Source organism: Corvus moneduloides, chromosome 20 (genome assembly GCF_009650955.1).
Source record: "Corvus moneduloides isolate bCorMon1 chromosome 20, bCorMon1.pri, whole genome shotgun sequence".
Taxonomy (NCBI): domain Eukaryota; kingdom Metazoa; phylum Chordata; class Aves; order Passeriformes; family Corvidae; genus Corvus; species Corvus moneduloides.
In genome coordinates this window covers 6,431,698-6,458,867 of record NC_045495.1, presented here as the reverse complement: position 1 = coordinate 6,458,867, position 27,170 = coordinate 6,431,698, and the positions used below count along the sequence as shown (strand labels likewise).

The 27,170-nt window shown below is 43.9% G+C and overlaps 1 protein-coding gene across 9 annotated transcripts in view; it reads left to right on the top strand.

The window, feature by feature from the left end:
- CUX1 (cut like homeobox 1) overlaps window positions 1-27,170 on the top strand; it is a 270,225-nt gene that overhangs the window by 125,843 nt on the left and 117,212 nt on the right. For all 9 annotated transcript variants that reach the window (XM_032130115.1, XM_032130112.1, XM_032130116.1 and 6 more), the window contains 4 exons: window positions 8,775-8,912; window positions 12,258-12,381; window positions 14,312-14,388; window positions 15,128-15,194. In XM_032130115.1, coding sequence (XP_031986006.1) covers window positions 8,775-8,912; window positions 12,258-12,381; window positions 14,312-14,388; window positions 15,128-15,194 — 406 coding nt within the window. The remainder of the gene's footprint in view (window positions 1-8,774; window positions 8,913-12,257; window positions 12,382-14,311; window positions 14,389-15,127; window positions 15,195-27,170) is intronic.

Here is a 27,170-nt window from a genome sequence, read left to right as displayed (position 1 = left end):
TAAGCAGAAAATTGAGCATAGTTAATACTTGAAAGAGTGAAAAGCCATAAACCCCTGTGGCTGCAGGCAGTGATTTCGCTGGTGAGTGGATCCCATCTGAAGCCAAAATCCTTGATGCTTCACCTGCGTGTTTAGAACAGGCAAAAAGAGGAGTTGCACAAACAGGAAATTCTGGAAACAAAGTCTGTACTGTAAAAAATTACAGACTGTAGAAATTTAGTGATTCTCCCCAAACTGTTCTGCAAATCTGCAAGGAGTGCCCCAGTGGGGGTGAGAGGGACAGTTTAAGGTCCCAACTGCAGACGGGAGATTTGAGCAGAGTCCTCAGAGGGGCAGAGCTGCCACCGTTTCATTTTCCAGAATATCCTGGATGCTGCTCCAGCCTTGGTAGTCCAGTGCTGAGGAATGTACAAGTAGCTCACAATCACTTCAGCCTCCTTCCCCGTGGGGCTGGAATTCCGAGCCGCAGCACAACGTGCAGTTTGGGATGTGTGCTGGGTGAGTGCACGCTGGTAGGGCAGCACTGTTAGTGTTACACAGCTATTTTCAGATGGAGCACAAAGTCCTGGCTAGTTCCCATCTTTAGAACTCGTTCACTTTATCCTTCTGTTTTGAAACCCATGTCAAAATAACTGAAAATAGTTCTGTTACCTGAATACGTGGCTTGAAGTTGGGCTTGTCTGATCACATACTTTTTTCTCTAGTTTTTCTCGTTGAATTAATAATTGGCTAAATTCCTTTGTAAAAGCCGGAATAAATATTCAGAGGAAGAAATATCCCTAAAGCATACACTTTAAAAAATTTATTGTGTGGTTGTCAAGCCCTATTTTACTTGGTAGGCTGGAGGCACGGAAGGAAGAGGAGAGGTGCAGATAAGGGGAAGGATGCAGTGAATAGGAGCAGGAAGAATGTGCAGTAGAAGGAGATATCCCAGCAGATATCCCTGCGGGAAGGGGTTGTGTTCACCTGCAGGGTGTCACCGCAGCCCTCCGGAAGCTGTTGCTGCAGGGAGTGGAGCTAGAGCAGCCCCAAGGCCGGTGATGGGAGCAAAAGGCAGAGCGTGGTGGGGAGGGGGAATATTGGACTGTCTCAGTTGCAGGAATGTGAACTGGAATTAGAATAAACCCCAGCTTTCAGAGGGTTTAGTGCTAAGTCTGTTCAGAAGCTTTTAGGAGAAAGAAGGGATGAATGTGGCAGAAATGCTTTCAAACATAGTGGAAGGCTCTTTTTTCTTTTATAATCTCAAAGTGGGAGAAATGAAACTTGGAGTACAAGTGTTTTTTCTGTAAGTGTCCTTCGCACTGAGCTCGCTGTGTAAGCAGAAATTCCAGTGTCGTGGGCCATTACTAGAACGTTAACAATCAAATTGGAGCCTTTTCAGTTGCAGTGGCTTCTCTTGTAACTCATTAGGTTCTTTTTCAGCTGACATAGCGCCATCAAATACTGTCCTATCTAATATGCACACCCCACGTTTAATATTAAAAACTTTGCTGAGGATTTACTTTGATTACTCCTTTGAAAATAGAGGGAACTGCAGTGCCGTTCGTGAAGGAGTCGATCATTTACTCTGCTTTATGTGATTTTTTTGATACTAGGATAGTGATGGATCTCAATCTGGGGCATCTTTCTGGCAGTAACCATTCCCAAGCTGGGAGATAAATAAAGGATGTTTTTAAATAATAGCCCACAAGATGTAGGGACCACACTCGGGGAGGGATCTGTATGATTGTGGTCACATTGCCTGTGTACCATCCCGTGCTGTTTCATTTAACCCTGCAAGCTTTGGAGGACTTGTGCCGTGATTAATGGGGAGGAAAGGCGCCGGTCTGCTGCCACTCCCCCATCCCCACGCAGGGGGGTCCCACCAGTCTGGCTTTGCTGCTTCCAGAGGTCAGCAGAATTTGGGATTCAGCTTTTTTTTTTTTTTTTTTTTTCTGGTAAGGAAAATGAGATTCCCTCACCCTCTTGTGGGCACTTTGAATTCCCCGGTATAGCCTGCACAGAACACTCTGACAGCCGGAGGGTGAGGAGAATGCTGTTAAAAAGTGGAAAAAATTAAAAGCAAGACACAGATCCCAGTCCTCTGGGATGGGGGAGTAAGAAAATATGTATAATTCTTGATTGAAGGAAGAACCTTTTCATGGTTTTTATGAAGTGAGGAGTTGGAGAGATGATGAGCTTTGTTTCAAATGGAATTACGGCTATAACTCTTCTGTCCCTGGGCTACCAGAGTCATAGGGGAACGGGAGCAAAGCTATCATTTATTCCATGAAATCTTTGTCTCAGTCTCTCTAGGCTATTTCAATTTACCCCTGAAATTTCTGGGGAATAATTAATGAATTAATTAAGTATGCTGTGAGGTGTTTGAATATTCAAAAGCTACAATGTAATTATTATTTTTTCTAAAACACGTTTTCATGTTATTTTCAGACATGCAGTCTCCCACGAAAGCAGTTACTGCGTCAGAAGCTCGTGGAGCTTTCCGTGTCTGTAATCCAGGGATCATTCTCCGGCAGGAACACTCCCTGCAAAGAGCAGTGTTGCATTTAGGAAGGGGGAAAAAAACTTCCTTTACTTCGTGACCAAAGTATTGCGACAGCAGGGCTGATCTCCTGGCTCTTTGAAAAAGTTAAATCATGTTAATAAAGTTGTGTTTAAGGAGGATTATTATTTTTTGCCCTCCCTTATCGTTTAGTGTGGGCGTTTCTGCGAGTGATCACCGAGAGCTTTGCTTACAGCAGGGTTTGGGCAACAGAAATTCAGTCGCGTTGAAAGAGACGCGTTGCCTTCCATGAATTATTTTTAGATCCCAACCTTAGGAAACACATTTCCAGTGATATAAATTATTAATTGCCCCTGTAGTTCTGGCACTGTTTCATAACTTGCTTTCTTATCGTTTCCAGTATTACAGGCCTGTAAATGAAGCAGGAGGAGGGGGGGTTATTACATGGCAAGTCCTTTGTTTTGGAAGAGGCTCTTCAGGAGCTCCATGTTACGATACCAAAGGAATAGATTCGAAGTAAAAGAGAGGAGGTTTAATTTAGTTGTTAGGAAGGAATTGTTCCCTGTGAGGGTGGGGAGGCTCTGCCACAGGGTACCCAGAGAAGCCGTGGCTGTCCCTGGATCCCTGGAAGTGTCCCAGGTCAGGCTGGACGGGGCTTGGAGCAACGTGAGGTAGTGGAAGGTGTCCGTGCCCATGGCAGCGGGATGGAACGAGATGAGCTTTAAGATCCCTTTCAGCCCAAACCATTGTATGATTCTGTAATTTCTACGAATGCATTTTGTGAATAAGCAGAGAGCAAACCTCGGGCAGGGCAGAGCGGGTTGCTGGGCTCTCGTGCAGCCCCTTGCCCATCTGTGGGGGGTCTCACCGCGCGGAAAGACCCCCGGTTGTGGTGATTTTACAGCGTGCGAGGAGCGCCCCGGCACCGCCGCCGCCGCCCGATCCGCCCGCGCTGCGATCCAGGCCGGGCTTTGCCGCTCTCCCCGCCGCGCTCCGGGCCGGGCCCGGCCGGGGGTCCCGGAGGTTCCTCCGGGGGTCCGGGCGGCCACTCCGGGGGTCTGGACAGCACCTCGGGGGTCTGGACAGCCCCTTTAGGGGTCCCTGCGGTCCCTCCAGGGGTCCGGGCGGTTCCTCCCGGGGTTCCCCCGGGGGTCCGGGCGGTCACTCCGGGGGTCCGGGCAGCACCTCCAGGAGTCCCGGTGTTGGTTCCCGGCGGGGCTGTCAGAGCCCGTTCCTCGGGACTGCTCCCGCCGAGCAGCGCTCCGCGGGCCTGGGGTTAAATATATGTATTTATATAAATATATATGGGGAGAGAGGGTAATTTGGCCCCGCGCGCTGTAAATTGTACATTTAAACAATGACACCGTTTTTCCACTCCGTTTGGCAAACCCCGCCATCAGCCCCTCAGTGTTGTCGGGGGTCCTCACCCCTCACGGCAGCAACAGCCACGGCCGAAGGAAGGGTTAAGCATGAACTTTAAACATTCCCTGTCCCGCAGGAGCTCCTTTTCCATGAGCTGAGGTGGGCTTTTCCCCCCTCTCCTTAAATAACGAGGGTGGTCCCAGCATACTCTATATCGAGACAGCTTTTCATCAGTTGCTCATCAGCATGCTAATTGCTGTATGACTAATTATGCCCTGAATTCCAGTTGATTTTCTTAATGAGACAGCTGGGTTAATTATGTAATCGTATGATTACATTAGCCCAGAGTGCCCTGGCGAAAAGGAAGGCGGGCGGGAGTGGGATGTCACCGGGCGAGGGGCGCGGGGGCAGCCGCGGCCGTAATGACCGGGGAGGGCAACCCTGCGACAGCGCCCGCGGTGTAAACACCGGGATGGGATCATTGACACTGAGAGCTGTGCCTTCTTCCAGGATGAGGGAGGAATGGGGGTTCATCAGCAAAACGTACTTGGGAAGTACAGACAGTCATCGATGGCCCTGTTGTATTTTGGGGATTGAGGATGGGTTTGGGCTGAGCGATGTGGGGTGGGGGTTGGATTGTAGAGTCATAGGATATCCTGAGCTGGAAGGGGCCCACAAGGATCATCAGTCCAACCCCCCGCACAGCACAGCCCCAATAATCGCAGCCAATGCCTGAGAGCGTTGTCCAAATGCTCCTGGAGCTCTGGCACCTCGGGGCCGTGCCCATTCCCTGGGGAGCCTGGTCAGTGCCCCACCATCCTTTGGGGGAAGAACCTTTTCCTGATAAAAAACCGAGACCTTCCCTGACACAGCTCCAGCCATTCCCTCCGGTCCTGTCCCTGGTCACAGAGGGCAGAGATCAGAGCTGCAGACTCCAGTGAGTCTCCCCTCAGTCTCCTCCAGCTGAACAAACCAAGTGCCCTCAGCCACTCCTTGTACGGCCCCTCCTGACCCTTCACCATCTGCGTGTCCCTCCTTTGGACACTGTCTAACAGCTTTATATCTTTCTTACATTGTGACACTCAAAGCTGCACCCAGGGTGGTGAGGGGCTGCCTCATGTGATGCATAGCTCGGGCAAAATCAATATTAGTGTTTCTTTTAAAATTGTTTGTGAAGTCAGTAGTTTACATGCGTAAACAGCACCAGCAAAAAAAAAAAGGTTCTCTCGTCCTGCTGTTGAAAAAAGATCCATGGTCAGGGCATATGTGTGGTGTGAGAACAGCCTGAGAGGTGTTGCTGCGGCTGCGTCACACCGGCTCGTTTGATGTGAAGTATTAATTGCTGTAAAAATCACTTTGCATTTGTAAAATTAATTGTTCTCACGTCTGCATCCACTGAGACGTGTCCACCCTCCTCCTTTGTGGGGACAGAAGCTCCTTGCTGTGTGTCCCAGCAGTGAGCAGGGGATGTGCCCAGAGCTCGGCAGTCCCTGGGGAAGCAGAGGCAGGAACGGGCTCTGCAGGTCCCGGGTTGGGAATACGGCGGTTTCTGTTTCTGCTGTGGTAGCTTGGAGGAAACCTTGCCAGGGTTCGGATCCAGATGTGCTGGGCTGCCTGCAAATGCAGAATGCAGGGGGCTTCTCTGTGGGTACGGCATGCAACAAGTGGATTAGGAAAAATGAGCAGAATAGGAAGTGAGAGAAAAAAATGCACTAAATTTAGTGTAAAAATAGACATCTCAATCTACTCTTGGGCAGTAATGATCTTGCAAAATGCTTCTTCAAGTTCTAGATCATCAAATCTCTTTTACTAATTTTCTCATTTTTTTATTTATCCTGTGCCTAGCAGGGATTCTGAAATTTCGCAAGAGAAAATTCAAAGCAAGGGAATAATGTGTGACAAGTTTTCCACATTTCGGTGTTCAGCGAGGAGATTTTTCTCTCTTACAGACCACAGAAAGGGCATTTCCTTCGCTGCCTCTCTCTGTAAACCAGGGCCACTTGATTTTTTTTGAGCCATGTATGCCTGTTTGTGTAATGAATTGAAAGTTTTGGTCCATTGCTTGTTTAAAAATTCAGTGACCTCCTGTTAAATGACATGAAACATACTTTGCAAACCTGGTTAATACAAAAAGGTATGCTTTTCCATGCATGCATGTGTTGGGAAAAGGAGAGTTATTTTATTTATTTTATTAATCCACGCCACTCAGGTAAGAAAAAAACCATTGTGACTGTAAGGTTATACTTGTTTCAGGTTAATTGGTGTTTATAAATATTCCAGAAATAACAGGGGTTTAGGTTTTTCAAGCTAAAAGAGCATGTTGGAGCTTGCCATGAGAAATGATTTTTCTCTGCCTTGGTTGGTCATTTTATTATCATACAATGATTAGTTTTCTTTAATGCAGTTTATAAAAATTAAGTCTAAGAGGTGCCTCACCCGTGGGTTTTTTTACATGTCCTCCGGCAGTATTTAGTGGCTGCAGGCCATTAGTCCTTCAAATAAGCTCTAGTGAAGTTGGAAGTTTAATGCACAGAGACTTTTTTTACATTTTGTTTGTTCTGCCACTGTTTTGCTACTTGAACATTAACCTTTAATAGAGCTAAATTAAATATACATGTCCTGATGAATAATTATGAGATTGCAAGCATTTTCATTTTGTACATAAAGCTTCTCAGGGATTGCAAATTTGACTAAAGGTTTAGTCATTATTCACCTTATAATGCCCATGTTATTTTTGTCTTATAATTCTTTACTGATTTCAATATAAAAAGCCCTGTATATTAGGGGCAAAATACCTCTTGTGCGTGTCCCGGCTTTTTACAACGGGCTTGTTAAAATGAGGGTGGGGAAAAGTGCACCCACAATTTTGCCAAGTTCAGTTTCTTTCATCATGGCACTTTATTTCATAGGAATACCCGTAGCTGAAGCTTAAGATCCCCGAGCCCGATAGGATTCGAGGTTCCTGTAACAATTTAAGACGTGGCCAGAGCGAGACAATCCAGCCTTTCTTTGTGCTCAGCAGATGAATGTCCCGGGCTGGCTCTTTGGGGGAATGCTGAGCTGCAGGAGTGTGACAAAACGCTCCTTGCGGAGGAAGGTCGCGGACCTCCCTGGGAGCAGGGGGATGTTGTGACAGCCCACACCGTAATTGGACCATACATAAATACTGCAGAGCCTTCAGCTCGTGCTACTGCTGCCACTGCAGCTCTCTATTTAATTCCTTACCTGTACCCCCACTGTCTCTGCCACAATAACATTTTAAGTTTGATTTATTATAAATATTTTAATACAGATAATAATAACGAAAAGTATTTGGCCTAAAAAGCATAAATGAAAAAGCTATGTAGTCATAAACTATGTATGTAGAGAGAACAGATGACAAGCAACCTAGATTTTGTATTATGAACAGGGTAATGCCATAAGCTGTTGAAGAACCCGAGTAACAAAATGCAGCAGGCTGCTACTTAGAATGTCTCTGAGCTCAACATAACCCAGTGCTATTCTTCTATAAACTATGCAACAACGCTGGCATATTGAAAAAACACACAGGCTCATGCTTAATGTGTTAACAGAGGTACAATAGACTTATTATGTGTTTCCAGAGACTGGAACTGAGGGTGGTCTGAAAAATTAATGACTGTGGTGGTTGAAAATTAAGTGAACTCCCTAATATATACTGTTGTTGATCCACTGAGTTTGGTGTTTAGCATTCCTCAACAGGAGACTAAATCTTTGCAGCCATTTCACAAGAGATGCTGGCGCCCATAGCAGAAATATATTCAATAATCTTTTATAAGTCCATCACACTCCGGAGTTTTCCTATCCTGACTGGGAAGAAGTCCCAGAATAAATCACACGTGCACATGTCAGGTGTGTGCTGAGAACCCTCATTACCAGAAGGGGATGAACATCAGAGCGGTAATACTGAGAGGACATTGATTAATAGCGCAAGAAAAAGAGAGATCCAAACCCAAGGTTTGTGGAGTTAATTACATCCACACAACGTTTCTGATTATTATTGATCTGTCAATTAGAAAAAGTACCACCCAGATCTCCATGGTCACAGAACCTGTTTGAGCTCTGTTGTGCAGGAGGGCACAGTTTGCTTTGGAAATTCACTCCTGTACAAGCAGAGGCCTGTGAGGGACAGTAGCTGTCAGTGAGCTGTGCAGTTTGATTGCTTTTCACCCAAAAATTCTCATTTTGCAATAAAAAATGTGGCACTTAAAACTCTCTTTGTATCGTGGCTGTCTGCACCCAGTAACACTGTCCTGTGGATTAGTGCCAGGATGAAGAAGCCATGTCCAAATTTCATGGAATCACAGAATGGTTTGGGTTGGAAGGGACCTTAAAACCCATCCAATTCCACCCCCTGCCATGGGAAGGGACACCTTGCACTGTCCCAGGTTGCTCCAAGCCCCATCCAGCCTGGCCTTGGACACTTCCAGGGATGGGGCAGCCACAACCAAGGCACCCTGTGCTGACTTCACCGCCCTCACAGCCAAGAATTTTTTCCCAATATCCCATCTAACCCTGCCCTCTTGCAGTGGGAAGTCATTCCCCCTTGTCCTGTCACTCCAGGTCCTTGTCCAAAGTCCCTCTCCAGCTCTCCTGGAGCCCCTTTAGGCACTGGAAGGGGCTCTAAGGTCTCCCCAGAGCTTTTTCTTCTCCAGGTGAACACCCCCAGCCCTCTCAGTCTGGCTCTGAATTTAAAGGGAACATAGATAGAATGAAATATTTCTGGTTTTTTGAAGTTTGCAGGATATATGATGTGAGGAATGTACAGGTCTAATAACTCAAGGTAGGGCCCTGCTGGCACCAAACTGGAGAAAAAAGGACACTTGTGTTCTGAGCTGCTTGGGTCGCAGAAGTGTTCCTGTTACATTTTGTTTTACTGTTTCTTTTTCAGATCCGGTTCCAGCCTTGGATTTAGGACAGCAGCTTCAGCTGAAGGTTCAACGTATGCACGATATTGAAACAGAAAACCAGAAACTTAGGGAAACTCTGGAGGAATACAATAAAGAGTTCGCCGAGGTGAAAAATCAGGGTAGGTTGCAACCATTTTATCAGCTTTTAATGCACATGGAAATTTGAAGACAGGGATTGAATTCAATTTTATTTCTTAGAGGTGGAGGTGACAGTAGCATTGAAATTCAGTATAAAAAGTACAATAGTCTATTAGAGCCACTTCTGTATTTGTGTGTGGAGATACGGCTTTGGGCAGACTCTTTAGATTTCTTTAAAAGTTTCATTTACTGTAGCACCAAGTCAGAGGATGGGGCTGTTATTCTGCATATTTGGTTGTAGCCTTCAGCACTGAAAATTACACCTGACTGACGTTATTTGTGACATTTTATGAGAGGCAGTGCTGGTACTGACATCAAGCTGAACGTGGGTGTTGGTACTTGAAGGATGTGCAGCTTGCACAGACAAAAACAAAAATTCAGTATTTTATACCCACATATGAATCTGTACAAAATGGAACTTTTTCTGTACTGTTTTTCCTTATCTAAGTGTACTACTGGAGTACATTCAGCATATGCACTTTATTTTTACTCTAGAGACTATCGATAGAGCAATGTAAATACAAGCTATTACTGTTAAATTATTTAAGTTTTAATAAGTTTTAAGACTAAAGTACATGAAAATCTCAATGAGATTTAAAGCCTGTTGGTTTTAAGACTGCTCAAGTTATCTTGTGGTTCAGAATAAAGTTTCCTGCACCAGGAAACACAATTTTCTCAGCTGTACACCTAGTTGTCTATCCATGGGACTTTCCATTTCCATTGTTAATGCCCAGTTCTGGATGGTGGAAAGGTAAATTGTCTTGGCATTTGGAAAAGTGGAGGTTTTATTTTTTATATTATGGAGCTGTTGCACCCAAGTAACAATTGAAAGCTGTGTTAGCAACTAAGTTGGTTTTGTTAAATCTCATTTTTTGCTGAGGGAACATCTACGCAGTTACATATTTTGAAATTATATTTTGTTTCAATGTAGAGGGTGTGACCCCTGGAGAGGACAGGTATCAGCACGCTAGGACTTGGGCTGGACTGCAGGAGATGTCACGTTGGAACTGTAAATGCTCTAAACAAGACTGTATTTTTTGCTGGAAATGTACAATCATTGCAGTTCACTGTGCAGAGTTTTCCTGAGGCTGTGCATCCAGTATGACATGGGGGTTCATCCCACAAAGTGGAAAAGCTCTTGACTTGTAGAGTTTTTTGCTACAACCACTCATAAACTGGCATTTTTTGTTTTCCCTGGTGTGCTGGAACTTCCTTTCCATTTTCCCACTGTAGCCTTTGTGGTGTTTTTCACTCCAGTGCAGTAGTTTTACTCTCTGTTTCAAACAGGGATTAATAAGCTATCCAGGGAAAAGGCTGTTGTTAGCTAAGGGTGCTTTGATCAGTTAATCTCTTTGTTTGGAGGGCTGGTATGAGCTCTGCGGTGCCTGTAAGAACTTCTTCCAAAACTGGTATAAATGGCAGTGCCTGACAAGCTGTAGCTGACCTGAGCACTGAAGAAGGCACTTAGTGCTTCAAGCAGTGTAGAGGATTCAGCTGTACTTGTCCAGCACATCTATTGTTAGGTGCTTAAAGGTAAAATCAGATTTTATTACAACAGTTACATTTTTCCCCATATTTGTGCACTTCTTGCATTCGTTTTTGTAGTTTTGTTTTCTTTTAAAATTAGACATTGAAATGTAGTCAAGGTGCAATTATGTGCGTTTCCATGGGATTATTTTGCTCTCTGCTTCTCCATATACCAGAATATTTTTGCAGATTTATATCTGGAAACACCTGGAGCAGAGGTGTCCCCAGGAGAGAGTGCAGCACCCTTTGCCCGTTGTCTGTGTGAAGGATCATCCTTTGCTTATTCAGGAAGAGATCAGGATTTGTATGACTTCCCGGATCTCAGGGAAGAATTTCCCTTTGCTTAAGAAAAAAAAAGAAGTGACGTGTCCTTTTCACGGCCTGTTACTCAGTAATGAGCCTCAGCTGATTTCTGCACAGCCAGCAAAATCCTGCTCCTTCAGGCAGAGGCAGCTGCTTTGCTGGCAAGCATTTTTACCACTCTCCCCCTGCCTTTTTTGTGGTCACAGTGGCCCAAGCTGCCTTTGGTGGTGCCCAGACAGCAGATCATGTCACCAGCTACCTCCTGTCTGCTTCACAGCTCCCTGCTCAACTCTCAGCATCGGGATTTTGAAAGGATTGCGTGTAGGTTTGTGTGATATTGTTGAGGGTTTTTTCCCCCAAGCCCATAGGGTTTATTTTTCATATTAAGATTTGTCTTCCTAGGATGTTTCTGCAGACTATGAAACTTTTCATGACCAAAAGTTTTTATTTTATCCTCAAGCATTATTAATGGCATCTGTTAATAAGCTGATGTCTTTAACCACCCCCCTCCCCGCATCCCAGTGTGAGTACTCTGAACCATGTTGCTGCTTTGAGTCTTCTGGCAGTCCAAGGCTTTTTCCAAATTCCATTATTGTTACAAAGCATACTCTGGTGAATGTCCTGCTTTTCCTCTTCTGAGCCCTATAAGGATTCAGTCCTTTCCTGTGCGTGGGATCACGGGGCTTTCACGTAGGAACAGATCGGGGCACGTAAGGAGATGCTGAGCTGTAGCTCTGCAGGTTTCTGCATCTGCTCTCATCCACTGCTGGGCATGGGGAAATGCAGGAGAGCTCTTTTATCTGAGGGAAAGGTTCTGCAAATTCCCTGGAAGGCTGCAAGTGTCTCAGAAAGTTAAAATAATCGATGATTGTGTGTAAACCCTGGTGTGGATGACAAGGCAGCGACAGCAAGTGGGACATGCAGAGCTCCAGTGCCTGCTGTTAATGCAGCAGTTGGATCCCAACTGCCCGGTTTCTCATCAGCTGGGAAGCAGAGCAGAGCTGTATCCCAGATACGTGTTCAATAACTGTGAGATTGCATCTGTGCATGAACCATGGTGGAGCTGCCTCTTAGTGCACGAGCACAGTTAGGTGAATTAAGTGTCCTGTGTGTAAATGCATACTTAAACCTACACTGGGACTTTATTAATCTTCACTCAGCACTGAGCTAATTTTAGGCTAGTCAATAAGGTGATATTATATTTTACAATTGATTTTTTTTTCCCCTTATTTTTTTTAAAAAAGTCATGTTAGAGGAACCTTCTTCACTCTGCTTTCCAGCAAACTCCATTGATCCTTCTCAACCTAAACACTTAAAGTTCAATTTAACATTTAGGGAGTAAAAGGTCTCCAAAGGGACTCATATCCATTGATTTTGTGTCAGAGTTGAAGAGCTAAAGTTTAAAACACACTGAGCCTACAGGGTAAAGCAAGCCTTGTGTTGTGGAACCACGTGGAGCTGTGTAAACTCATTCTTCCCCTATTGTTTTTCTGCAGAGGTTACAATAAAAGCACTTAAGGAGAAAATCCGAGAATATGAACAGACCCTGAAGAACCAAGCGGAGAACATAGCCCTTGAAAAGGAACAAAAGTTACAAAATGATTTTGCGGAGAAGGAGAGGTGAGTGTGTGTGTGTGTGTGTGTTGGGCTCTGGGTGCTGGGGGGGAGGAGAGAGGTATTTTTCTGTTTCATCTTCCCAGCCAGGACTGGTGGCTGGAGACAGCTCATCTATTGAGTGATTCTGGCGATTTATGCGTGTGACACGGAATCATTTGATACTCAACTTCGCCCAGAAAAACAATCGGGAGAGTGTGGAAGAGAAACAAGGACAGATTGTCTCTTCTCCGTGCTGTGGTGGGGGGGTGTCATGTTCAGGAGGGTGCAAACCTGCTTTTATTCCTCCCTGGCTGTGCTGTCCTCTGTGACACCAATCTGTCTCCATTAGCCAGGGTAATTCCCTGTGTGTCACAGAACCGTGGCACAGGCTCTGCAACCCTGGGCTGGGCGAGATCAACCACTGCACCCACAGCCTGGGCCAGGGATGCACCACCCCTGCTCCCCTGGGGATGGCTGAGAGAGGGGATGTCTTCCTGAATTGTCCTGGGAAGGTTTGCATCTTGCAAAATTAAGAAGAGTTTTCATTATTTATTACTGATTTTTGGATGTATTTCTGGTCTTCTGCAAATGAGCAGGGAGCGTTTGAATCTTTAGGTTGGTGGGCAGATAAATCAGGCAGGAGAAAACCAAAGGGCTAAAGAGGGAGTTCTTTGAGGCTGCATTCCCTGCCTCGAGAATTTATTTCTCCCATGGAGCAGTAACACTGAAGCTATAATATGTTCAACATAGCGTGGAAAACCTTCAGTTCACGTGAGCTTTTTAGTTGGAGGGTTGTTTGTTTAAATTCAGGGCTGAGTGGGGAGAATCTACAGTGAATGCAAAGCTTTTTTTTGATTCATCAATACCTGTGGCTGCTTTTTTGATAAGCAGCTTGTAAGCAGTGGTTTTAACAACTGCAATTTCAATGTACTTAAAAATAAAACAAAATGGCAGGTCGTGAAATGCAAATAAAAGTGTGTGTGAGAGAGGTTTTGAGGTCTCAAAGTATATGGTTCGGTATGAAGGGAACTGACGCATGATTCTCGCTATAAATAGTTATTAACCTGGTCAGCAGTGTTGGAGAATAAATTTATGCACCCTATGGAGTGCAGGCAGGATGCTGCTAGTTTCATAAGCCATTTCACAATTCTGAGATCTGCAGAATATCCTAAACGCAGAGTTGTAAAAAGCACGGCTCCTGGGAGATGTTGGAGCAGCTCCTTTCAAAGATGAGTTTTATAACTCCTGCAGCCTGGCCCCTAAGCAAGGAGTGCAGTGGCTGCATGGCCAGATGATGTAAAAATGAGTTTAACTGACACAAACAAGAAAATGTTGCCTGTGGACATAAGAAATGTGAGCATATTAAAGTTTTGCTCATGTTCTATAGAAAATATCACTGTGAGATTTGTTTTGAAATATGTGTGTTTTCTTAAAGAGTAGCTAATAATATTGCTGCATTTGGCACCCATTACAGCTCTGATGAAACAGCTGCTGCATCTATTCACTCCATCAGTTATGGCAACAAATTCCTTCATTATGACACTAAAATGGAAATGTATCATTCTTCTTGTACTAACTTTGTACAACAGAGGGTGCTTGGTGACAATTTTCTCAATGTGTGTGACATTTCCAAAACAAATTATGCTCAAGAAAACCTTCCACTGAAGTTGTCATTTATATAGCAGTCAACTCTTGTATAATGTTCACAGCTTATGTTATGAGGTGGCTACACTGTTAAAATTTTAATAAGTGGGACCACAAAGTAGGAGCAGCATCTCACAGCGTGACAGGATGTATGGGTCCCACGGAAGCACCTCGTAGCCTGTGTGGTGTTGGCAGGTGTCTGATTCCAGTTGAGATGTTTAATCGCTCCATCCTCCAAATTTGTAAGGCGCAGATGAGTTGTTTGACGTGATCATGAGCTCTGCTCTCACCTCTCCTCTCCCCTTCACAGAAAATTGCAGGAGACACAGATGTCGACAGCCTCGAAGCTGGAGGAAGCTGAACACAAAGTTCAAGCTTTGCAAACAGGTTTGGCGTCGCTTTTGTGACCTTTTCCAGGGGATCAGGTGGGAGGTGAGAGGACAGGGATCTTTGGGTGTGTCAGGACTGGGTGCGAAGCAGCTCTTGGAGGGCAGGGAGGTCCAGCAGAGCTCAAATGTGCTTTGTGAATCAGAGCAAATGCTCCTGTGGCAGCCAGTCATTGGCAAATACAGGGACAAGGCCACGGAGCACACACGGAATCTGAGCACCCCTGAAACTACAGCAGGGCGTGGCACTTACCATCTACATGTCTTCTGGTTCCACACATTTCCAAACTGATAAATATCTGTAGTGATCAGTGTGAACCCTGTTTCTTGCCTGTTGCTATGACTTGCCATGAGTTTTCATCTCTGCATGCTTCAAAATTCCAGATCGGGACACATTCGGCTTTGTTTACTATGAGAACAGAAGAAATTTTATTCCCTGAACTATTGCAATAAGTATTTCAAGGGAATAAGCAGTTTAGCCAGTTAATAAGAAACTAATAATGTCTGGCTTGGTTAAGCAGAAACTGGGAATTTTTGTAATGTGACAGAAATACTGTAAGAAATTGTGAAAAAAGTCCAAACCCTATGGTTTTTTCTAAGCCATAATGGTTTACCTAGGTAGAAAGATAAAGCTAAGGAGGTGTACAGCTTTATTTTTTTTCATCAGGAGATGTACTGCCTTATTTATGACTGAACACTGCTATTTCAGTACTGTAATGCTTCATGTTTATGCCTTTTAGCCTTGGAAAAAACCAGGACAGAACTATTTGATCTGAAAACAAAATATGATGAAGAAACTACTGCAAAGTAAGATTTCCCTGTTTTCTTTCTATGTCTTCCTTCAGGGTATCACTGATTTTTTTGTTTTGCGTCTGTCTGTTGGAGAGAGATGAGACGAGGGAGGTTCAGGCATCCAGGTTTTTTGGAAAACATGGTCATAATTTGGCTTCCTATGGAGAGATTATTAGTTTTCATATTTTCTTCCCCCCAACAAGACACTTCTCCTGGCACACACGCTGCTGCATTCCTGGTTTCATTCTCAGGTGCTTCATCTGCGTATCTCTTACTCTGTGTATCTCTTGTATTTTATTTAGAAATAGGTCAGTTTGAGAAATAAGGTATTTTTACTGTGATCTTCTCATCTGAGTGAAAACAAAGCTTCATTTAGTAAAGGATTTCTGACTCTTAGGCACCCTGGTTCTTTCTGCTTTTGGGGTAGTAGTCCTTGCTCTGCCAGGTTCATCCCTAATTAGCAAAAGCAGCATTTTGGGCAGATTTTCCTTGTTTTCAAGCAGAACATGAAGGTAGTCTTAAAAATATATCTTCTTGTCTTCTTAATAGCTACTGTTTCCAATTATCCTCTGGTTTTATTAACAATTAGGGCAGGGAACAACAAAAGAGACAGACTGCTGCTGGTTTCCTTTGAACCCTTCATATTTAAGGAAAGTTAATAATGAGAAGGAATTCTCATGATCAGCGGGATTAAGCACAAAGAGTCATTTCAATGTCTGGAAATGGGATGGGAACGAAGCAGCTGTTTCAGATGGCTGGGATACTGCAAGGGAAGGGCTGGGGCTCAGTGTCACCTCCCTGTGCCCACTGCCCAGGGTTAAAAACCGGTCAAACTGGCACCAATTCTAAATTTCTCACCCCGTGGTTCTGTGCCTGCTGAGGATCTGATTCCCCCCCCTGAGGAACCCAGAGCTCACCAAATGGAGCCCGTGGTAGTTAACAATCAGCACTTGGAGTTCAAACACCTTTTACATCCTTCAGGATAATCTTTCAGGTGAATTTTGATCTGGCTCTGGGAGTCCAGTTTCCTTTGAGCTCCTTGTAGGATGAGTTCAGTGTAGGGGGATCAAAAGTACTTTTGTTCCCTCATTGATTCCTCCCTCTCTGAGGGATGTAAACAAATGCTGGTTCAGATGGAGCCTTAAATTCCTGCAGATTGCCTTTGTTTTTTCCTGTACATAACTGATATTGTTGCTGTTACTTCATCTTGCAGTTGCTTCTGGGGGGACAGGCAGAGATCAGTGGTTGTAGGCACTGAACCTAATAACCCCTCACCCTTTTTAATGTGTTTATTTGCAGAGTGCTTCATTTTTTAATACTGGTTCCCTAAGTGCTGTAATTTATCTTACACTGAGCAAAATCTGTTCTCCAAAAGATTTGTTTGCATTTCTAGTTCCATTCTTTCGGGGAGATTCACACAGAAATATTTCTTTTTTATATGATCTTGAGAATGACTCTTACCTAATTTATATAGAATTACATGAAATTAGTAGCATCTGCAGTAACAAGAAGTTTATTGTGTTCTGTAGCAGAATGATTATGAAGGCTGGGTCTGGAATATAGTGGTCATGGAGCTGAATCCTGAAGCAGACATTAAGCTTGTACTTTATCTCCCAGACTAATGTACTGTGAAAACAAACTTGTAGGACCTAATAACAGCTGAAATATTTTATCATTGTTTTGGATATTTATGGCAGGAATAGTTCTTGCATAACAACAGTCGTCTGTAGCATTTGTAGCCCAAATTTTGCAATATGGAAATCTAGAAGAACATGAAAAGAGAACTGAATGTAGACAGTGAAATTGAGTCATCTATTTTAATTGTAAAAGCTGGGAGAAAGGCTGAAGAAACACCAATAAAAAGGGTGAAAGACAGTTTGATTCTTTTCTTAAGAGAAACCCTCTTTTGATCTAAGTCTGAAAAGCTACTTGTATTGCCAATTTTAATTTTATGTTTTAAAAACATGTGATTTTTATCTCAGGCCAGAATTGTTAGTTTTACAGACGCTTATTTGATGCAGATGAATTGGAGTGCCTTCAGGAAAAAAACAGATAATTGTCAATTTTTTAAAGCTAACAGTGCTTTTAAGATTTTCAGTCTCAGAATAAAGCTGTCTTTCAACTACTTGAAACTTTGAAAATCTTTCAAACAAGAAAAAATCCCCAAGAAGCAAAAGAAATACAGAGTGGGAAGTCTTCATTATCAGCTTTAAGGAGTCTGGATTTTATCCTGGAGAGCAGTTGTGGTGATCTGAAAAGTTGGGAATCATTCTGTCAACTTGTTTGTTTTATCTTTTCACAATGTCCCGTTCAAAGTACTCTACATGCAAAGGGAGGGACAGATGCACAGCCAGGCACCTTCAGATGAGATCAGCAGCTGGAATTAAAATTTCCAGTCCAATTCTGTCATCCCCATGTACAAAATTCCCAGCAGGTGGGTGTGTGCTGCCCCTGCCCCTTCCCTGAGCCCCAGCAGAGCCCCGGGCTGGGCGCTGAAGGTGTTAATGACAAAAAGAAGTTTATTATGTGCAGTCATTGCAGTCTGTCAGCTGGAATATCAGAAGCTGCCTTTGACAAGATGGCAGGAGCAAAGTTTTCCATGTGTAGGCTTGAAGTAAAATGTAATTAGCCTTTATGTGCAGAACAAGGATCCATTGATGAATACAGCTGGTCTTTGTTTTCTTCTGTCATTGAGTGTGGGAGGTAAAAGTGTTCTTCTTCATGTTTATTAATACAAGATTCCTTAGACAAATGGCAAGCACAGTTTAATATTTGTTGGAACACAGAGGGGCTTGCCAAAACAGTTGTTGTGTAAGAGGATTTCAAGGTTTTCAGATTATAATCATCTCTGGGTTAAATAAATGAATGATTACTCTGCCGTTTTCAATTAAAGAGGCACATCCTCTCTCGAGGCCTGACACTGGTTTGCTGTCCCACACATTCCTATCAGCAAACCTGGATTTAACCAACACTAATGAGTTTGATCTGGAGATTCTGTCAGACCTGGCACTGAAAAGCAAACTCAGGCTTGAGTTTCAGCAAAATTAAAGAATGTTGGGGTTGGTTTTTTTTACCCTAGTGCAACAGACTTCTTTCTTTCTTTCTTTCTTTCTTTCTTTCTTTGTAGAAAAAGAAACATTCTGTATACATTTCCTCCATTTCCCAGGGACAAACTGTTCTCTCTAACAGTGCTCTTCTGGTTTGCTGCAGAATCCAAGCAAGTGCTTGGGATTCCCAGCTGAGCTCCCAGCCTGAATGGTCGGATTCCAGTTTTAGATCAATTCCAGAGCCACCTCTTTGCTCCGACCCCTGCTCTCCCCTAACCTAAATGAATTCTAATTGGAAAAGGACCTTGGGTTGCAGCACATACAGTAGGCTTGTTACATTACTGTTAACATGTGGGTTGAGGCTCCTTGCCTTTGATGAAAGAAAGTATCGGATTTCACTGAAATGCTGCATTTTCACCAGTCAGCTTTAAGTAGTCTTGTGAGTATTTGGGGTACTGCCCACTCCCCCACCCTGTTCTGCAATAAAAACCCTTCATAAACAACACAAACCAGAAAATGTTTAGGTTAAGGATGTCAGTCAAAGCAGCTCTGCCACCACCAGTTTTGTTACCAGTGGATTTTCTGTAAGATTCAGACTTTTTGTCCTTCTAAAAGTAGCACAGGAATGCAACAGAGAAGGAGCTTTTCGTATTTACTGAAGCAGTCATCCAAACACAACTACTTTCAATAACTTGTAGAAAAACATTTTGCCTCCAGTATATGAGCAGAGAATTGTTGTCCTTCCATAGATCAGACTGATTATTATTTTTTTTGGCAGCACAGCTAAGGATGACACAGGAGGACAATGGGAACAGAAGGAGATGCCTGTGGTTTTTGGCTCTTTGGGGTAAACGATGCTCCTCTTCTGCATTTTCAAACAGACCTGTCCTTCAGGCATCACTGTAGAATGAAGTTCTACAGATGTGCTTTCCTGTGTGGAAGGAGTGGAGAATTGGGCTTGGAGAGAGGGGAGCACAAGTTTTAGAGAATTCCTGAGGAGTTATTTCTGCTGGAAGTTAAGCGGTGGAATTGAAGTATTCATGTGAAATCTTTTGTTACATTGGGGCAAATCTCAGTTAACTTGGACTTCAGGGGAATAATTCCCAATAGTTAGTGAGGATTGAATTATTTACTTTAATTCTTTTTTTAACAAATCTGTCTTGGTTAAGTGCTGGCTGGTGCCAATATATCACTTCTCAAATGTTTGTAGTCTTCCATTTTGATGGTGCTCGGGGTCAAACTGAATAAAAAATAAAGTTGTGCTCCCTCCAGCATCACATAATTACTGTGATAGATGGTCTCAAATGCTGCTTCCCCCCATTGAGCGTGAAATACTGTAGTTAGGGTGGTGGTGCTGTACATGACATGAAATAGCTTCTATTTGCTGTGCCTTTAAGGTCTTAAAGTTTCCTATTTCCTGTTCTTTTGATGAGTCATTAACTTCTAATGCTCAGCTTTGGAATTATTGCTGTATTTAAAGTGATTTCCCTAAAAACGGGAGATGGAGAACTTCATAGGCCATGTCTCTTTTCAGAGTTTTTTCTCTCCCTCGGTTTTCTAGTCCTACTGGCACCAGTGAAACCCCAGGAGTGGTGGCAATGAGGGGATGAAAAACCAGGGAAGATGTTACAGAGAACTATTTTTCTTAAGAAAAAAAGAAAAAAGAAGAAAAATTGAATGGTTTGAATCTTACAGAAAGCTCTGTCTGCATTTTACCATTTGAGGTTCAAAGTTCTAACTGTGCTTTATGCAAAACTCACCAGACTGAAAGTCACTATTATGACATTAGTATTTTGCTTAAAAACCTACAAGTGAAGATGAGTGGAAATACTTTGGAGATCTGCTTCTTATTTTGACCTAAAGCTCTGGTGTGAAAGAGGGCTTGAAAGCCTGTGTGCAAACCAGCCTTTTTTGTCACATTTCTGGTTCAGCCTGCAATCACACCAGAAAAGCTGCAAAGTCATACGGGAAGAGAGTTCAGTGTTCCTGTAAAACACTTGGTTCTGTGAAATCCTGAGTGCTTGCTTGAAGCACTGGCATAAACCTTTACTTTTGGATAGGGAAACTGAGGCACAAGGAGAGTGGATAATGCCCAAAGGCAACAGTCTAGCCTTGTCTGGAGTCTGGAAATATGCAGACATGCAAATGATAAACCACAAACTGACCAAAAGGTTATTTATTTTCATTTTTCATTTCTAAGGGAGCTTTTCTGAGAACTCCATATAAATGGAGCCTTTGGAGTCAGTAGGATTTCGTGCTGTTGCTGGGCTCTGTTGCCTCTTCTGTTAGACTTGTAACGCTTGCAATTAGTTAATGTAACTTTCTGACAGCACCAAAGTGCCCTAGGTCCTCTCAAGGCTTCTATTTTGTTTGTGTTTTAACCTCCAGTGAGACTGTTCAGTTCCTTTTTCTAGTATAGCCTAAAAGCTGGTGTTATTTAACAACCCAGAGTAGAAAAAAAAAATAGCCTTAGGGTATTCCAGCATATTCTAGTCATCACCCTGTTATCTGTAACCTTGGCTTGACATGAGATCCTTAGATGGAAATCTTTAAATAAATGCAAAGTACTTCGGCTACTGTGCCAGCCAGGCTGTGGGTCATCCCAGCCATGGCTGCAACCAGGGCTTCTCCGTGGGAATGAAGCTGTGTGGAGAGGCTGTGGGTCTGTGTGGAATGACAAGGGGCAGGAGTGTCCCTGTGTCCCTGTCCTGTCTGTCCCCACTTGCTCTTGTCAGCCAGACCTCTTCAGGCTGGTGCAGCGGCCTCAGTCCAGGAGCAGAGGGACCACAACTGTGTTCCTGCAATCCCAGCTTCCCAGCAGGGACTGGCTTTCCCTGTGAGGCCAGCTAAAGGACATTCCAATTTTTTGAGCCATCTCACCACAGCAGGTCCTTTTACCTGTAGCAGCTGAACTTTGGAGGTGCCTGGGAGGGCCGTGTGAGGAAGAAGAGGAGCGAGTTAGAGGGGAGGAAAACCCTCTGGCAGAGGCACATCTGCCCCAGCAGGGACAAGGTCCTTGGGCTTCCATCTGCCAGTCAGCTGAGCTTGGATTCCACGCAGCTCTTTCATGTGTGTCTGCAAATTACAACAGTCTTCTTTTTTTAATTTTTTTTCAATGCAAAGTAGCAAATCAACAGAGTTATTTTGGTGCAGAACCGCTTCCTGGCGAGGCCCTGTCTGTGACAGCAGGAGGGCACGTGGCTGTGCCGTGCTCCAGCTCCTGCAGGGCTGGGATGGCGGGGGAGGCAAGTGGGAGAAACCCTGGAATCATCAGAAACAAATAGTTCAGCTGCTTCCAGTCAGGCCCTGCCCTGCAGGGTTACCCATTTCCAGCCCCAAAGCAGAGCTCTCCAGAAGCTGCTGAGTTATACTGACAGGTGCTGCAGTGCTTGTCCCTACCTGGCCATGTGTTTAGTAGGTGGCTTCCTGCACTGGTGTGTACTGGAAACTCTCCTTGTGCTCCAGGGATGGATTCCAGCTGCTTTTCCCACTCCCACGCAGGCAGAGAAATGAATCACGGAGTTGTGCTCCCTCATTTAGTGGAAAGAGATGAGAATGTCCTGAATGAGAATGGAAGTTCAGGAAACTTTGTGAGATCCCAGGCACTAAAACTCTGTATCCTGGAAGGCAGTCTGTTTCTTCTGCCTTGATGTTCTTTCCCTTTGGAAATCCAGGTGTTTGCTGTGAGAGCTGGCGGCCCTGCTCCCCCAAGTCCCACACTGCTTCATACAGACAACTTTCATATTCCCCAGTGCTTTCATTTGGGTTTTTTGTTTGCCTTTTCCAAGAACAGGAAGGTGTGAGCCATCACTGTCAGGAGCTGCATCTGGCACAACTTGCTTTATGGAAGTATCCCTATGCTGTTTCCTCATTAGCAAAGTTTTTCAGCACCTCATTAAACCTACACCTCAATGTAGGTAGGTCTGACCCCATCTCTGCCTTACAAAGTTGCTATGATGCCCCAGCTATCAGCCACCTGACTGCAGAAGCAGGGATGTTATCCTTTCCACAGTTGCTTTAAAAAAGAGTAGTATTTCTGATTTGTGTCATCAGTCAATCCTGTTGATGTTGGGAACTCAGGGGTGTTCCCATTACTCGGGGTAAAGGCTACAGAATGAAGTCCTGTGCCTGTGTTGCTGTACAGGTCATCCCTGCTTTAAAACTCCCAATTATTTCTCCTGCCTGCTCCCATATAAATCTCTGACTTCCCTTTGAGCCCTTTTCCTCATGTCTGTGGCAGAAGCAGAGCTGGGAGGGAGCTGCCTGCATTGGCACATGCAGGAGTCACCCCCACACTTGCACCCTTGCATTTGCCCTGTGTGCCCTGGTTGCAGGAAAAAAGGGGTTTTGGTCTGCAGACTTGGAGCAGTTTTGGCAGCAAAAAGGCCACAAAACAGTGGCATTTCCAGTAAATCAAAGACTTTCCTGAGGAGCAGTTGGAGCGTGGGGCAGGTCAGTGTGAGGGTGTGGATGTCAGGGGAGCGTGTCCTGCCTGGTTCAGCCCCTTTTGATCCTCCTGGAGACATCACTTAATGGGGCCTAAGAAATATTGTCTCATTTACATATCCTCTGATCTAATTAAAAGACAATAAGGCCATGTGGGATTGCAGTTTTGTGTCACAGAAAATATCTGGTGTGGGGAAATAGAATTGCTTTATCTTGATGAGATTTTTTTAAAGATAATGTTTCAACAAAGAAGTTTCAAAAAATGCAGTCTTTGACCAGGAAACTGAGAATCCAGGATAGAACACTGATTCAGGGATTTGGAAGAGCTGGGTGTTGGCCAGCTCGTGGAGCAGAAGGGATAAGGCAGGATGGTGCAGACACTAAACCCAAGAAAAACAATAGACAACATGCAGGCCTGTTAATAACTTCATTAGCATTCATGTAAAGCATTAAATAAACAAATGCATAATACACAAATCCTGTAAGCCTGAGATTATTAACCCTTAATGCTTCTCTGCTGTTTCTGCAGGAGCACAGCAGAGCAGAGGCTGTGATTTTGTGCCTGTGCTGGCCTTGCCTTCCAGATTTTTAACATGTTGAGAAACTGAGTCACAGGGAGATTGGTCAGGGGCTGGAGTACTGGAAGGCAACCAGTACTACAGCAAGGATCACAAGTGAGAAATCAAGGCAGTACACAGAGGAAAGGACTTCTGCTTCCCCTCTTTTGCTTGGATGCAGCTGCTTGAAACCCAGAATAAACCCCAGCTGATCAAGTCTTGCTTGCAGGTTCTCAGTGCCTGTTCGTAAGAAATCTTGAGCAAAAATTAAATTTGACTGAAGCACTGCCTTGGGGTTACTAACCTTTTGTAGCAGATTTTCAGTGCCTTTTAATAGCTGATCTTTGGTTACTTGTGATCACCAGCTCTCCAGCCTGTCTTCATTCCTTCTGTGGAGCTAATGAACTTTCAGCTGATTAGTGGGGGTTTATTCCCTCCCTCTGTACAGGTTTTTATTAGTGAGGGGCTTTAGGCTAGTCTGGTGTTGATTTGTTTTGTGCTAGGCATAAATCTCCTGTGTTCTCTGGGGACTGCACCCTCTGGATGAATTCCTGCCCTCCTGGCCCTCCTCGTGGGGCTGAGCCCCTCGAAACCCAGATTGCTGGGCTGAAGTCACTTGGGTTTTCAACTGTACTCACAACCAGATATATTCTTATATATATATAAATATAGATGAAGTGCCATGGCAACTTTTGTCCAATGGTTTCTTTTTCTTCCTTTCCCTTTCTTTGATTCAAAATTCAGCTCTGGGAAAAGGGAATCTTTCTATTACAGTTGCTGCTAAGCAGAGTTACAAGGGAGGATTGTGAGCAGGTAACTTTCTTTGCATAGTTTCCTCAAGAAATTGTGTTTACTGATGTTTCATTTCCTATGTTTTTCCTCATTTATGGGATGGAGATTATTAACCTGCCTGAATACAGTGGTTACATCAGACAGATAACCTGAGGGGCACATATGGCTTTCATAAAAATATACCACCCATTTCCGTCATTGTGAACTGTGTCATCCACCAGTTGGGCTGCCATAAATCGCTGTGAAATGCACACAGCCTTAACCAGGAGTGAGGAGCACATAACTTAACCATGGAGTAACTAACCATCTTAATAAATCTAAATTCACTCTTTGCTGGAGACACTTCAGGGAAAGTGGGAACAATTTCTACAGCCTCTTATCCCACGTGGTCGTGGTAATGTAAAGGGTAAGTAGAGTTCTTGTTCTGCAGAGAGATCCCTATACCCTGCTCCCTGTTTCACCCTCTGTGTTTGGGAGTCTGTGTCTCATGTAAAACAAATAAAAAGCTCTGCCAAGCAGCCAGCTCTGCAGCCAGAGTGCCCAGCACCCGTGTGCAGGGCCGTCATTAAAAGATTTCATGAAACAGCCTTAAAAATGAAAAGTTTCCTTTCCGAGAGAGAGAGAGATAATTGAACTCATTGATTTGTTTCACGGTTTGTTTGCCCTTTCATTCCCTTCCTGAGGTGCTGTTTGTTGAGGAATGTCTCCAATTGCCAGAAAGACAGTGGGGTGTCTAATATTTCCCCGCCAGCTCTCCTTTCAGCCAGAGCAGAGTACTGTGGCAAGCCTACGATATGAATTTTTAATGCAGAACTTTATAACATAGCCCTTGCAGCACGGCTGCACTACTCTCTTGAGCTTTCAGATTTAATGCTCTGATGAACAGAGCACAGACTTGGGGCATTCGACAGCAGTCAGAATTAACCCCTGCCTTACCCAGGGTGTAGCACTTCATTTCCCTGTAGATTAACACACATGGGATGAAGATTCCAAGATGCCTCCACACAGACAGGATTTTGACTCCCAAAATTACCTGGGATATGTTTTCCCTCTTTTAATAATGGGAATTTTTAAGGCTGTGTCCTTTTCCTGGGCTCCACAATGCTGCAGTCATTCTGTAGTGGATTAAAGGACACTGTCTTGCCCACTGTCTGGGCTCTGATAGCAACCTGGGCTTGATGGCCAGAGAGGGAAAAAAATTAAATCAGCTCTGTAATGCATCATGGCGATGAATTTGCCATAGGTTCCTGCTCTTCCAGATTGGATCATTTAGCTGTTCATACAGTGAATCATGATAGTCCATCTGAGGGGATTTTGCTCTGTTTGGAATATGATCTTAACTAGGTGTGGATGTTCCTATTAGTCCATCTCTTTATTTACCTAGCGAGAAGTGTAGGGCCCAGCAGTGGAGAAAAGTAGCTCAAATTATTACTCTTCAGGGCATTAGCACATGTTTGTCAGTGTTGAATTTCATCTGCTGTAAAGCTGCCTCTTCACCTCACTTGGTTTAATGTCTGGACTTCTTACTCTTCTGCAGTTTTGGCAATAATAATTCTGCTTTTCTGCAGTTAGTGGTGCAGTGCTGATCATCAGCTTTTCTGTATCAGCCCTTTACTTCCTAAACAACACCACTCCTAATGCATTATCTGGAGGAATATTGGTCTCAAAATCCTCCCGTGTCTCTCTGTGTAGCCTTTGGGTTTTTCCTGGCTGGCTCTTTTTGGTAGCAGAGAGTGTCACAGCCAGGACTGGCCTCGTCGGGGACCTCGGCAGGATTTTGTCAAGAGAAAATTTGTATTTGTGGGTTTAACTTTGATAATGAAGAAGGATGTATTTAAATTGTGGTAGAACAGGTGAAAGCCAGAGAGAATTAGGTGTGGCACAGGACTTGCAGAGGTATTAATGGCATTTGGAGAAGGACTTAGTGAGGAGTTTGTGCTCGAGTGCTATTAAACCATTTGCCTTAAACCTTTGCAAATGAGAAACACAAGTTGTTCTTAACTGATACAAAATAAGTACATTTACACTGTCTAATCTTAAATCAGCATCTCAGCCTTGGTGAGACATTTACACATTTGTTTCAGAGGAGGTCGTTTAAACAGTTTGTCTTACTATTACAGACCCAAGATTGGCTTGGCTTCCTCCACTGTTATTACTGACTCACGAGATTAAGGTTTTCAAGGCTTGTTGCTAAATGCAGAGAGATCTTGTCAGTTCATTCAGTAGTTCTAGGTATCTATTAACTTTATTTCTATAAAAAAACCACTGTATTTTGATAGGAATTCAGTTTGAGACTGGCTTATGAAGAGGACACTCCTGTTTTTATTGCTGTAGAGGTAATTAGCTCTACATCTTATTGTTGTTGTGTCAAGCACACTACCTAAACCAAGGGGGATGACTCAGTTGTGCCATATGTAAAAAGGGCACACAGGGTAAGGCCAGACTTCATTAATGTGGATAGTCTTTCAGGCCTTGGATGGGAAAGTGGAAGTGCTGTTCTGGTGCTTGCATTGTAGCTGTAAACTAAGGGTACACAAATAGAAGCACATAAAATGCATTTGCTGATCATTCACTTGGACATCCACTAGGTCATTCTGTGATGAATGGAAATATTCTTCTTTCCTGGAGACCACACCAAAGGAAAAAAGATGCATATGGCATCTGCCATAATACTCATGCTGTGTTACCACTGACTGCCCCATCTCAGGCACTGGGATGGGCAGTTTTAGTCATTCTGCCCTTTTGCATTGTTTTACCTGTGTGGTGCTTTCTTGTGGGAGTCCTCTGCTTTTACTGAGCCAAAGTGGAAATATTTATTTAATGAGTTGTAGCAGATTTTTATATGCAGAAGGGTTGAGTTGAGAAACATGACTCATAGGAAGTAAAAAGATCAACAAATTCGATTTAACCATTTCTGTTCCTCACCCCAGTCCTTCCCATTTAGGGGAAGGGAAGGAAGATTGCAGAGGAGCAAGAGGCAGTGTCCTACCATGGATTCCAGAGACACCTCTGCCTGATGCTCCCTGTCTTGACCCAAATCCAAGTGATAAGTAAACAGAGTCCTTTGGAATGTCTCCACTTGGACTCTTGGATGATCATTGTCCATGGCTTTGAAGTTTGTCTGCATAGCCAGAATGACCTTTTCTTGT